The 13,783-nt window shown below is 40.7% G+C and overlaps 1 protein-coding gene across 1 annotated transcript; it reads left to right on the top strand.

The window, feature by feature from the left end:
• Positions 1-522: 522 nt before the first annotated feature.
• ACAT1 (acetyl-CoA acetyltransferase 1) lies at positions 523-12,441 on the top strand. Its single transcript, XM_063127084.1, has 12 exons — positions 523-685; positions 2,830-2,877; positions 3,907-4,024; positions 4,435-4,530; positions 6,041-6,141; positions 6,532-6,675; positions 8,183-8,333; positions 9,796-9,891; positions 10,469-10,582; positions 10,962-11,026; positions 11,395-11,552; positions 12,105-12,441. Exons 1-12 carry the CDS (start codon positions 650-652, stop codon positions 12,223-12,225), a joined length of 1,248 nt encoding a protein of 415 aa, XP_062983154.1. The 5' UTR covers positions 523-649; the 3' UTR covers positions 12,226-12,441.
• The last annotated feature ends 1,342 nt before the right edge of the window (positions 12,442-13,783 follow it).

Raw genomic sequence — 13,783 nt, 5'->3', positions numbered from 1 at the left:
TTCCCCGAGACTTCTCCGACCTCCCCTTTTTTTGAAAGCGAAAACCTGCTTTACACATTTGTGGTGGTGGGGAGCAACACTATGTGCTCTTTCTCCAAACCGGTGAGGAATGGGCACTATCCCTATCCCAGTGTTCGATAGCTATCTCTTCATTCACACGTTACTTCTATACACCCGTGTCAACGAAAACGGCAAACATCCCCCGACTAACCACCTCCCTTCTCGCTAAGCTGAGTCTCGCTTGCCCTCCTCCCCCCGCCCGAGCGTCTAGGTTTCTCGTGCACCTCTCCAATAGGATCGCTCACTCATGTCCACGCCCCGCCTCTCCGAGTTGCCATTGGTCGGCTCTTTCATTGCCGCGCCCCCTTCTCGCCCGACTCCAATAGCGCTGCTCTCGGGTCGCCGCGCCCCTTTCTCCTCGGTCCTGTGGGATTGGAGGGCGGGAATTGGAACGACGGCTCGGTCGCCCCTCGGCTTCTATTGGCTGGATTGGGTGGGCGGCAGGGGTGGGTGGGCCTAGGCGTGCGCCCGCTTGTGCTGACTGAAGGTGACGGCGGCGCTTGTCAGGTCTCTGCTCGTCGTGGCAGCTGAGGAGATTTTCAGGGTTGTTGCTGCTGCTGCTGCTGCTGCAGCCGGCTCGAGGGCGAAGATGTTGGGTGGACTGCAGGTGCCGAGGACGCTTCGGGTGAGGAAAAGGCCTAGCGAGGGGTCCTTCCTCTTCCACCCTACCGGAGAGGCGAGCTTAGTTATGGCGGCTTCGGAGCTCCCGCTTGCGCCCCACCGCCACCTTCCCTTGCCCTCTTCCTCAGGGGATTAAAGCGGGGGGCGGCGGGGGGGGGGTGAGACTCCACCTGAGGGGCGGCCGCCGAACAGCGAGCCGAGCCCCGCCCCCTTTCGTCCTCCCTTCTCTAGTCCTGTGCCTTTCAGGCCTGGCCCTGTGGTATCCCGTGGCCCCCGTTCACACATGCAGCAGAATGGGATGGTGGAAGAAGAGCTCTGAAGTGGTGGAATTCTGGGCTGGACCGCTTCACAGAGGGCGTGGGGGGGGGGGAACGCCGTGCTTCGTGGGTGGCAGGGTGCCGTCGCACTCCTGTGGGTTTCCCGTGGGCAGCTGGTTGGCCACTGCCTGGGCGAGATTAGTGGTTTTATTATGTTTAGCAGCATATGCATACCACAAATGAATAAATAATAAACAGAAAGATCCTTGGTCTGATTCCACATTGCTCTCCTTATGTTCTTGTTCCTGAAAAACTGTAGCCTAAACTTCATGTAGATGTGGTGTGCTTGGCTTGCTTTTTAAAATTTATTTATTTATTATTATTATTATTATTATTTATTTATATAGCACCATCAATGTACATGGTGCTGTACAGAGTAAAACAGTAAATAGCAAGACTCTGCCGCATAGGCTTACAATCTAATGAAATCCTAGTAAAACAATAAGGAGGGGAAGAGAATGCAAACAGGTACAGGGTAGGGTAAGCAGGCACAGGGTAGGGTAAAACTAACAGTATAAAGTCTGCACAACATCAAGTTTTAAAAGCTTTAGGAAAAAGAAAAGTTTTTAGTTGAGCTTTAATTTTCAGGGTGCCTTCCTTTTCATCAATGACAGCCCTTCCCATGCTGAATTGATATAATCCAGGATTCTGCAGCCTACCAGCTCATTTTGCTGCGCCTGGAGTGGAGATTTAAGTAGTGCTGCCCTCCTCCCTCTTTTCCTGGGCAGCCTGTCACGATTATTTGTCACTCTGAGGGCAGACACCAGGGATTATGTGTGCTTTGAACTTTGTCTCTTTAAAAATGTGTGTTACCTGCTTTTTAAAATCATGGTTTTTATTGCATAGCTGTTAATAGGGCATCTTGCGTTCTAATGCATGTGAAGACAAGTCTTAATTCTTGTCCCCTTCCTGGTTCAACTCTTTAAAGTACAGGAGGTCTCTGGAGCAGGGATAGTACAAGATACTTTGTTCCCTGAGATGGAAAATCCAAATCTTTTCCCTTTTTGCTGAAGAACATAAGGAGTGATCCACCAAGAAAGTCTCTTGTGCAAGGTGTATACTTATGGGGCTTTTACAAGAGAATGTCATCTTTAATTAGTTCCCAAAGTCAGCTGCTGAGATGGTTGCCTCATGGTGCCTCTGCATCTCAGATGATTTATAAAGTATCTCTTTTATCAAGGAGCAATTTCCTCTTCTAAAACACTACGGAGATGGAAGCAGCTAAAAACGACAACTAACTAGAAAACTCTGGTGTGCTGTGGTGTACTCTCATCTTTGCGTTCAGTGTCTGGCAGAGCTAATATTTGTTCACCTGAACTACGAAATGGGACAGAGGTCTTAGGATCAAAGGGTTAAATAAACAGCTCTGATGCATATAATGAAAAATGTGAAATACAGCAATACAGGCCTTTCCCTGTTTGTTTGTTACTGTGATTTTAGAATGTAAGCCATATGGCAGGGTGTTTTGTATTTTGTTTTATTTTGTTCTGTACAGCACCATGAAAATTGATGGCGCTATATAAATAAATATTATTAATAATAATATTGTTCAACTGGCAAGTATTTTATGATTTTCGTAAAGCAGTATGGACTGGCAATTCTTCACAAAGTTGTGACAAATGTTACTTTTTTATGCCTGTTCATCACTGGATGCATTTAAAAGATAAAGTGGCAAGAATAAATTTTTGGACACTCATAGCATTACAGAAATGTTGAAGTATGTATTAGTAGCTTCTTTAAAATATGTAAAATGAAAATCACTGATATTTTGTAGTCAATAATCAGTACATGTTTGACACATTGTAACATACTGAAAATAATTTGTTTTTAGGCGCTAACATATGCAAGGCGGGGTTATTCATCTCAGCGTGGTTTAAATGTAAGTATGAAGCCTAGTGGGACTTCAAGAATTTGCTATGATAATACTACCATTTTTACTACTATTATCAGAACTTATTCTTTACAACTGTAAGTGAATGTATTGACATATATGAAGTGATTAAGGGCTAAGCAATGATGCTAAATGCATCATTTCCTATTGTGACTTTTGGGGTTTTTAATTGCTAATAATTTATGTTGAAGAATTTTGTTCAGGACTGTGATGTGCAAGGTTTTGTGCGTGTGTTTAAACTTTTCTCTCCTATTGCAATTACAAGTTACCCTTTCCCTGCAACAGGGAGAGTGATTTTAATTTTTTATTAAGACTATGGCGAAGAAAAGTTTAAACCGCACTTCAGTGAGTCATAGTCTATCAAATCTCTTTACTCTCTTTCCCACCCCCACTCCCAGTAGCCTATTATTAGTAAGTAAAAATAAAAGATGTAACAGTAAATGTCACATTTAGTGTCATGTCTAGTTTGGCCATAAGAATGATAGGTGTCTGTCTGTCTGCATACAAATATGATACGGTCTACTGAGTTGTTAGCCTACCATTTGCATCTGATAAAGTATAGTTTGCTTCCCAGGACAAGACAAAGCAAATGGTCTTTATAATGCCACATGACTAACGGGAATTTGTATTCTCATTTGGATTTATCTAAGCAGAATGCCTGTAATTTGGCCTTCATAGGTTGTCAAAAAGGCTCTAGTGTAGTTCTGCCTCCAAATATTTTCAAACCACTGGATAAGATTATTAAAATTATAATGTTTTTGAACTCCTACCAAAAGAGCAAGCAAGGAAGTATCTCATGTATGTGTCTTGTTAGCATATTATCTTTGAATAAAGATACTTGTTCCAGTTCTGTAGTCTGCATAACGCATTAGTAATCTAATGTTCCTAGCATATAAAGCATATAGTGACTTTGAAAAATGTTGAATCTCAGATCTCTCACAAAAATGAAACTTAAATTTGAGAATTTACTCTTTTCTTGGTAAATACTGTAATGGTTGTAACAATTTTGTTTGTCAGGAGGTAGTCATTGTAAGTGCTGTCCGGACACCCATTGGATCTTTCCAAGGATCCCTTTTCTCACAACCAGCCACTAAACTTGGTTCCATTGCAATTAAAGGAGCAATAGAAAGAGCAGGTAAGCGAATCTGACATGCTTCATGAATGATTTCCTGCAAATCTGGCCCAGTGTTTAATCTTGCCCATTCACCTCAAAGATGGCAGTAGGTGAGGGACCAAAGCATGATAACCTAGTTTGCAGAGCAGGGTGCTTTGAGCTGGCAGGAAAAAGATGCCGGCTTTGCTCCACTACTTATACTTTCGGTTTAGTGTAGCATTACTAAATTAAGAACAGAGATAGCTGAGCTTTTAAAGACTGTGCTTTTTTCATTTGTTCCATCCATGAAGAATAGCTAAATGGAAATTCTAGCTCCTGCTTTATTTTTTCTTTCCAGAATATTATTCACCTTCTCTCTCTTTCTGGGATATATTATGTTATGAGCATATTATCATTTTATGATTAGCAATGATTTCTGTGATTGCCATTAGGTATCCCTACACAAGAAGTGAAAGAGGTATACATGGGTAATGTTATCCAGGCTGGGCAAGGACAAGCTCCGGCAAGACAAGCAACCCTTGGTGCAGGTACTAAAGCTGTGTTTGATCATGACTACTAAGGTAGGGCTTCCCTTGATTAAAAAGCCCATAAGTAAATGGTGGCAGCAGGTAAAATAGCCCCTTTAAAGCAAAATTATTATTATTATTATTATTATTATTTATTTATTTATTTATTTATATAGCACCATCAATGTACATGGTGCTGTACAGAGTAAAACAGTAAATAGCAAGACCCTGCCGCATAGGCTTACATTCTAATAAAGTCATAGTAAAGCAATAAGGAGGGGGAGAGAATGCAAACAGGCACTGGGTAGGGTAAACAGGCACAGGGTAGGGAAAAACTAACAGTCTAAAGTCCGAGTAACATCAAGTTTTAAAAGCTTTAGGGAAAAGAAAAGTTTTTAGCTGAGCTTTAAAAGCTGAGATTGAACTTGTAGATCTCAGATGTTCGGGGAGAGCGTTCCAGGCGTAAGGGGCAGCAGAAGAGAATGGACGAAGCCGAGCTAGGGAAGTGGAGACCCTTGGGCAGGTGAGAAACATGGCACCCGAGGAGCAAAGAGCACGAGCGGGGCAATAGTGTGAGATGAGAGAGGAGAGATAGGAAGGAGCTAGACCGTGAAAAGCTTTGAAGGTCAACAAGAGAAGTTTATATTGGGTTCTGAAGTGAATTGGAAGCCAATGGAGAGATTTCAGGAGTGGAGTAACATGGTCAGAGCGGCGAGCCAAGAAGATGATCTTAGCGGCAGCGTGGTGGACAGAAACCAACGGACTGATGTGAGAAGAAGGAAGGCCAGAGAGAAGAAGGTTGCAGTAGTCCAACCGAGAAATAACCAGTGCATGAACAAGCGTCTTGGCAGAAGAGACAGACAGAAATGGTCGAATCCTGGCAATATTATACAGGAAAAAGCGACAGGATTTAGCTACTGCCTCAACATGAGGACTAAAGGAGAGCGAGGAATCAATATGGCAGTTTGCGTCCTATATTTAGCAGTAGTGTGGCAGCAAAAAGTGGCTATTTTAAAACAAAATTGCCCTTTTGCTTTAAAAGAGACTATTTTTCATGTTACCACATCACTGAATTTCAACGGCAAATTCACTAGTGCAGGGGTAAGAGTGCCCCCACCCCATCTCCTGGGAGTTCCCCATCCCCATTGCTGTATGTGAGATAGATTATTCATCAGATTGGGAGACAAGTTGCCAGAATGATTTGCTGCTAACAGTTCTCTTGTGGTGGAGGCAAAAAGAGATGAATCCTTAAGATACAATATTTGTCTATGGAAGGGGCGAACTATCTGAGACTTCAGGAAAGGTCTTTCATCCTTTATGGGTCTGAACAGCAGAAAAACAGCAACACATAGGGTACTGGGTAATCCATTGATATTCTGTGGCATGAGTTCCTTTTTATTTGCTTCGTATGTATCATATGTGGTACATGTTGGCAATATATTAGATGCTTTGTATGTAGCATATTTGCAGTTGGCTGACAAACCCTCTCATCATTGTCTTAGTAGCTTATCTTTATCTTAATTTGGCTCAGGTTTACCAGTTTCTACTCCTTGCACAACTGTCAACAAAGTTTGTGCTTCTGGAATGAAATCTATTATGATGGCAGCACAGAGCCTGATGTGTGGGAGTCAGGTAGGAGAATCTGTATGTTCAGAAGATTTGTGAACATGTGGAAACAAATGAAATATATAAGGCCAATTCATGTATTTTGTGTAATGAGCATTGTTCACAGGGATTCTTGTGCATGCTTCTATGAAGTGATGCTCTTGGAGAGCATTTTTTTTTAACTGCAGATGTTCTTTGTACTGTATCTGCTATCACTGATTTTTGTACTAGTGCTCCATCAAAATCTGACTTGTTTACATTACTTCTAATATATATGTACATTTTGAATTGTAATGTTAAGTGTTTTATAATTTTTTGCCTGAAGGGGAAATAAAAACATCGTAATATCTTAATTTTATTTTCATCCGCCTTATAAGGTGCAAAAATGACCTATAGCTGTAAAATCTGTTTGAGCAGGATGTGATGGTGGCTGGTGGAATGGAGAGCATGTCTAATGTACCCTATACAATGGTCAGAGGAGCAACGCCTTATGGAGGAGTAAAGCTTGAAGACTTAATTGTAAAAGATGGCTTGACAGATGTTTACAACAAAATCCACATGGTAAATGATGGTCTTAATGTCTTACAATTATTTTTATTTTTATTTTAAGGTTGTAGCTAATTCTGGATCACAGAGGTTAGCAAGACTACTTGATAATGACTTTTTTCCAACTCTGCTGAATTTGAGCATAACGGCTTAGGTAGAATGATCTTTGGGGGTGGTGGAAGGTTGCTACAGAAAATGGCAATCCAGGGAGGGTTTCTCTACCCCCCACCACAAACACACACCACCCAGTAAATTTAGTTCTATTGCCCCCATATCCTGATGTCATTATAGTATGTGTTTTCCACTCCTAGCTATTGACACGAAACATGGCAAGGAAACTCATATTGAAAGTGTTGGGGTGGATGATTACTGCCAGGTATGGGAGAACTCAGCACATAAGTTTTTCTGTAGCAAACTTTTGTTTTTTGTAAGAGTTCCCTTGCTAAAGAGGATGTTCACGTACCTTTTCTGATCGCAAACTTGCCTATAATTATGTGCTTTCCCCCACAAGGCTCTCACTTTCAAAGTAGGTAACATCTAATCCAGGAGATAACATAACTCCCTTTGATGCTGGATATCAAATCTATGGATGTGCAAAACATTTACAAGTCTCCACCTTGTCCAGCCTTCCAGATGTTTTGGCCTTCAGCTCAAATCAGTCCCAGGCAGCATAGCCAATAATCAGAATGCTAAGAATTGCAGTCCAAAACATCTGGAGGGCACCAGGTTGGGGAAGACTAACCAAATCCATAAAAGATAAGTTTTCTGCAACTGTCAAGGGAAAAAACTAAAAACGCGGTGTGTGCACAATTCTGCAACTTTAGGTCTTTGTCCACAGCCTTCCCTAGTGGTAATTCTGAGCTAACTCACTTGTATGAGCAAAACATATTCCACCTGGCTTTGGCCAGGTGGAAGCTGCTGCGGACAAGGCTCTGACTGCACACGCAGAACTAGGACTGTGGTCAGAGTTTCCAATCATCTGAAATCTACCTGAAATACCAAGGACTTTGAGCTACAGAGGAATTCTTAAGCCTTCCATCTAAGCCTTTTATTAGTATTTGGTTGTAAACATCCTATGAGTGTGTGTCTATGGTATAAATTAACCACATCAGAAAGCTTGTTTACTCAATTCAGTTACTGAAAATCAGCCTTCAGATGGGAACAGTACTCTAGGCTTAAGCTGCTAAATGTTGAGAAATTAAGTTTGCAATCCTTGAATCCTATTGAGTTCAATGGGAGTAAATCCCACTGAACTCAATAGGACGTACTGGTAAATTGGCATATAGAGTTGTAACAGTGCAGTTTTATACATGTCTACTCAGAAGTAAGCCTCATTGAATTCAGTGGGTCTTACTCTAGGCTAAGTGTGTATAAGTAAAATAAATTAAGTAATTAGGCACATAAAGAACTCTGGTCCATGCAACTTTGAAATCTTATACTTCAGAAATAGTATAGCTGATCTATAAAAATGTTTTTGAAAGGACTCTGTGCTTTTCTTTACTTCTCCACTCCTCTTTCCCAGGGTAATTGTGCTGAAAATACTGCTAAGAAGTTTTCTATATCCCGGGACGATCAAGATGCATTTGCTATAAAATCTTATACAAAAAGCAAAGAAGGTTGGGCCTCTGGAGTTTTTGCAAAGGAAATTGTACCTGTTACTGTTTCTCAGAAAGGTAGTATGATTTAATATATAGTACCTCTTCCATACATGTTTTATGACAAATTATACTAATGACTGAAAAGTTAAAGTTGGTATAAATATGTTCTCTGTATTTTGACAAACATGATTGAAAATTGGTGATCTTGTCTTTGCTTATTTTTGCTGAAATGGGGCATATCACTCATGCTTTAGCCACACAGAATCCTTTAGGTTGAACAGAACATTTGTGTTGTTTTTTCTGGGTTTTTTTACATCTCTGTCAAACTAATTCAAGACAGTAGTTGATAGAACCAATTTGAAATGAAACTGTTTAAAACAAAAACTGCTGCACACTTTTTTAAATGCACCCTCTCTAATAATAGTAATGAATTCCCAGAAGTCAGTTTGCCCCTCCTCCTGACAGCATGGGGTCTGAAATGTCATCCAGGAGGTGGAGCTTTACTTCCACAGACCAGCCCTATCTCAGTGGCAGAAGGCAGAGTTCTTCTGAGGCTCCAGTGAAGAGCTCCCAAGATACTCATTTTTGTGTGCATTTTTATATTTTCCACTCTTGGAACAGGGTAATAATGCAAAGGATAAGGCCAGCAGTTTATCCAATAGCAGTGTATTGGCACAGGGGAGTCTGGTTCCCAGAATTATTCAGGTTATCTTGCCAGGAGGTTTGGAAAGTACCTGAAATGGAGTTTCTATTAGCACTGGAGTTAGTGGTGCATCCATTCTGTTCCATTTTGCTGCTTAGAGGCTGAGGGCTGCCAGTGAGGATTTTTTTTTATTTGAATTTGAGAATGTTTTGATAGTGTTAATGGTATCTAGGAGGAAGTCTGTGAACAAGGTGTATCAAGTTACAGGGAAGGTATTTCATGAATGGTGTGTTGGAACATTCCAGGCTTGGTTCTTTGGAGGTTTTGGAATTTCTATACACTGGTGTGAAGAAGGGTCTTAATATAAATACTCTGAGAAGTTAGCTTGTAGCTATTTTATCCATTATGCTGTTCTGGGGTTTTAGGGCTCCATTAGAAGCTCCTATGTTAATTGAAACTTTTGAAAGAGAGTACTATTCAACCCTCCCAGTGGTTTGGGTTTTCAAACTGGAATCTTAGTACTGCTTAGTACTGAGTAATAACAGAGCAGTCTGGACCATCTTCTTGTTGGTTGTGGCATGTAGGGATCCCATGGGATACCCAACTATGTTCTTGGAATATGTTGCTAGTTGGGTGTTTTTTTTCAAGTTAGCTAATTGTTATAGTGTTTTTTCTGCCTTCCTCTGTGTGTGACATTCCTGGTTTGCAGCCTGTTAAAGCAGTGAAGCAAAGGCCGCAGGGTGCAAGGAGTGAGACATGCATGCCCAGCTCCCCCTTATGAACTTAGGAAATGATTAGTCCCCAGCAGGCCATTAAGAAGTCTAATGGTTTATCTCTGCAGAGCTACGTTCAGCTATGAAGTATGTCTTTTTACTAAATAAATTCTTACTGTAGGGAAACCAGACACAGAGGTCAAAGAAGACGAGGAATACAAGCGTGTTGACTTTGCTAAAGTTCCAAAGCTGAAGGCAGTCTTTCAAAAAGAAAATGGTAAGCTTTGAAAAGGTAGTATCTCATTTTTAATATGTTAGAACTTCTCTCAGTTCAGTTAAACTCTATTGCCTTTAGTCTAGACTGGATGTATCTGTATTTCCAACATTGAAATCATTAATACAGATGTATATAATGGGATAATGCCAGCCATGTTGGATTTGACATACGGTTTGTCAGTGATGGAGAATCTCTTTCAACTTAGTTCCATTTTGGAGATACTATCATACTGCATTCCGGTGGAGGTGGGAGTCAAAAATATTTTAGCTTAAAACTCTTACTGACGGTAAACAGGTCTTAGGAGAGGCATTTCAACCTTTCAGAATGGGCAAAAAAACACACAGAAGTTGAGAAACCACCAAATAAATGGTGGATGGAGGAGAGGGTGGGGTCAGGGAATGGGGGCGTGGCTATATGGGAATTAGGCTGCTGGAACTGAGGCTCTGCACCCTTGCCCTATGTTATACGGCTAGTGTTTCGAATCGAGATAGTGACTGACTGGGACTGATGAGACTACAGAGGAAAGCGCTGAGCTGCATTCATGCCATTTTTCCTAAAGGATAGTTACTTCTTCCAGGAACAGTAACTGCTGCCAATGCCAGTACCCTGAATGATGGAGCAGCTGCTTTGGTTCTGATGACATCAGAAGCAGCCAAGCGACTGAATGCTAAACCATTGGCTAGGGTAGTAGGTAAGATTCTTCTTGCCTTTCTAGTGAAATTATAGGAAATGCTAGTGTAACCTTAACTTAACCATAGATCTGATTCAGTATGGGTTAAGCTAAAAGGGATTCTTTTTGCTCATAAGATGCAGTCGTAGTTGGAAATCTTGCTAATCTCTCAGGTATAAAATTCTGGAGGCTTTTGGCCCTCTCAGCTGTTCCTCTTAACATTGGGTACTTAAAATATCTTTAAAGGAATGATTTCCAAAAGTTTGCCAGAGAAGCTGTAAACACGTCTGGTTCAGGGATCACTGCAAGAATAAAACTTTAAAGCTTTTTACGTGAGTACTATAGATGTAGCAGAAATAACAAGACGTTTCCTTTCTGATTCACATTTATGTTTTTGCAGCTTTTGCGGATGCTGCTGTTGATCCTATTGACTTCCCGATTGCACCAGCACATGCTGTTCCTAAGGTAGGAACAAAAGTGATCACTTCTCTACCTTCAAACTATTTTTTCAAAGCAGGCCTGTAAATATTTAATATCTCTTTTATATCAGTTCATCAAATAATTTATTTCAGATTTTCTAAATTATTATTAAAAGTGTATTGAAATCTGTTTCTTTAAAATATGCTTTGCTTCTTAGTTCCTTTTCTTTACATTTACAATTTAGAGAGAGTATGTTGTAAGCTGACCTGAGAATTTTGTTATGGGTCACATACAAATGTCATATATAAATTATTTTTAAAACTATAACAAACCACAAATCAATCTCTCTTTGTAGTGTTTACCAAATAGAAATTCTCATTCAGCACCCTTTGTGTGTGTTTCCCACCCTCCAGATACTTAATCAGACAGGACTCAAAAAGGAAGATATTAAAATGTGGGAAATCAATGAAGCATTCAGTGTTGTGGTCCTAGCAAATATTAAAATGCTAGATATTGATCCGGAGAAGGTGAACATTCACGGAGGAGCGGTCTCTTTGGGACATCCAATTGGGTAAATGAAGTAATATACGTGTACACAATAAGGGAAATCCTCTACTGTGGACAGTATCTGAAACCCCCTTTCCTCCAAAGCAAAAATGAATATGTACGTTACATTAACCGTATACTTTTGGTGGCAGCAGTTAAAGATGGAAGGAAGTACTGCTAGTTCTCTTGCATTCCGTTTAGTTGAAGGTTAGCAGCTAGGTTGTTGCCCTGAGAGCTTTGGCTGTAGCAGGGGTGTTGAACTTCTTTCAGCCCGAGGGCCAAATTCCATTTCGGATACGCTCTTAGGGGCTGTATTCTAGTGGTTGGTGGAGCCAAAAATACCAAGATGCTTTAGCTTTAAGCTCTTTACTGCCAGTAGCTAAGCCTCAGGAGAGACATTTCAACCTTTTAAAACAGAAAAAAAAAGAACTGTACAAAAGCCAGGAAACCACCAAACAATCTATATGTTGCTCATAAGGCATGGGCTGAAAAGCTGATTTTAAGGTTAAGCAAACACTAAGCTCTTATCAGTGGTCAATGAACCTCAAACTGAATTGTTGTGCTTTTTCTTTTTTAGGATGTCTGGAGCAAGAATTGTTGTTCACATGGCTCATGCATTGAAGCAGGGAGAACACGGCCTTGCTGGAATTTGCAATGGAGGAGGAGGAGCGTCTGCAATACTGATCCAAAAGTTGTAGGCTCTAACATCAAGCCTTAAGACTCAAACGATCAAACAGCTGTTACAATTATTTATGGAATTGCCCTTAGAACTCAGTTTATCAGTGTTTAAAAGAAACTAAATGAGATTTTTTTTAACCGTAGCAGGCTTCAATACATGTGGTTTTTATACCATAGGGACTATAAAACATGTTGGCTAAACTCCCAATCAAAGACAATAAAGAATGTATACGTCACGACTTACTATAAACAACATTACATTTTTTTAAAAGGTTGGGTTGTCACACAAAGCCATTCTCTAATTCGGGAATGGGCAGACTTCAGGCTTGTCAGATTTGATTTTGTACTAGAATCCTGAGATCCCCCAACTAGAGACAGCTGCAAAAGAGTATTACAGAACAGGGTACTTCCAACCATATTCTCAGGCTAGGAATTTGTTTTCAGTACCAAAACTGAACTTACAATCCACTTGGCCTATGTCAAGCTCTCCATTTCATCAGTAAGGTGGAAAAAATGTTTTGTTGCTATTGTTAAATTGGGCCCACCTCTGCTCTAACCAATACCACCCTGACATACTCTACCCAGTTCCCTGCCAGACACATACACCTTGGCAGAGCTCGCAGAGCCACAGCAACCTGCAGTTCTTCAGATCAGGCAAGAATGTCGGAGTGTTGTCAACTCACTGGTCTTGATTCTATCTTTTTGCCAAGAGAAGAGACTGTCTAGGCAGAAGTTAAAATGCTTCTAGTATTTATTTTGCCTTCTCTTGCTGCTAGTGAACTTGGCCTCCTTGTTGCCACTACAAAATCTAGATCACTTATGAACATGTAAAAAAGTACTGGTCCAATACAGATTCTCAGAGGATTCCCCCTGCAAATTACTCAACCAATGACTACTAGGAGTGCTCAGGAGTCTGAGAGAGACTTTGTCCAATGCCTTTTGACAGGCCAAATAAACAATGGACTGGTTTGCCTGGAATGGCAGCAAATCCTGGGTCAATTAAACAAATCACATTTAAACCCATGATTAACACAGTCCAGATTTGGACATCACACAGCAACCCTTACTCGGAGGTTAAATATTCAGAAAGGCGACAGAACATGCCACAGCAAATTCTGCATTAATTAATTAACCCAGGATATACCACTGTTATGTGTGAACAGGGGCAACATCTCCTGAATTGCTCTTATCCATACGTTTGTTGATACTCTAGGGGGTTGGACTCGATGGCCTTATAGGCCCCTTCCAACTCTACTATTCTATGAACTCTAAGGTCAGTGAGAGAAGACTAGTGTGAACTGAAATTCAGAGTTTCGTCTACATATTTGTTCGTTTAAAAGGGCAAGTAACGGATGGACTTATATCCATGACCAAGAAACTTTAAAGGACTGTCTTGTATGGAACACTGAAGTATGTTCTTATTTGTTTACAGTGTGGATTCATCTAGCATAGCTCTAGATTGAATCACTTACAAATCTACACATTGTTCATGAGAAACATACATTGTGCATTTCAGTGTGTCTCCTCCACTTGGGTATTGCCCAAATTACTATCCTCACAGGTGTCTAATTAGTATTA

Source organism: Elgaria multicarinata, chromosome 5, assembly GCF_023053635.1.
Source record: "Elgaria multicarinata webbii isolate HBS135686 ecotype San Diego chromosome 5, rElgMul1.1.pri, whole genome shotgun sequence".
Lineage (NCBI taxonomy): Eukaryota > Metazoa > Chordata > Lepidosauria > Squamata > Anguidae > Elgaria > Elgaria multicarinata.
Note: the sequence above shows the minus strand (reverse complement) of the source record. Positions and strands in the feature narration are given on the sequence as shown.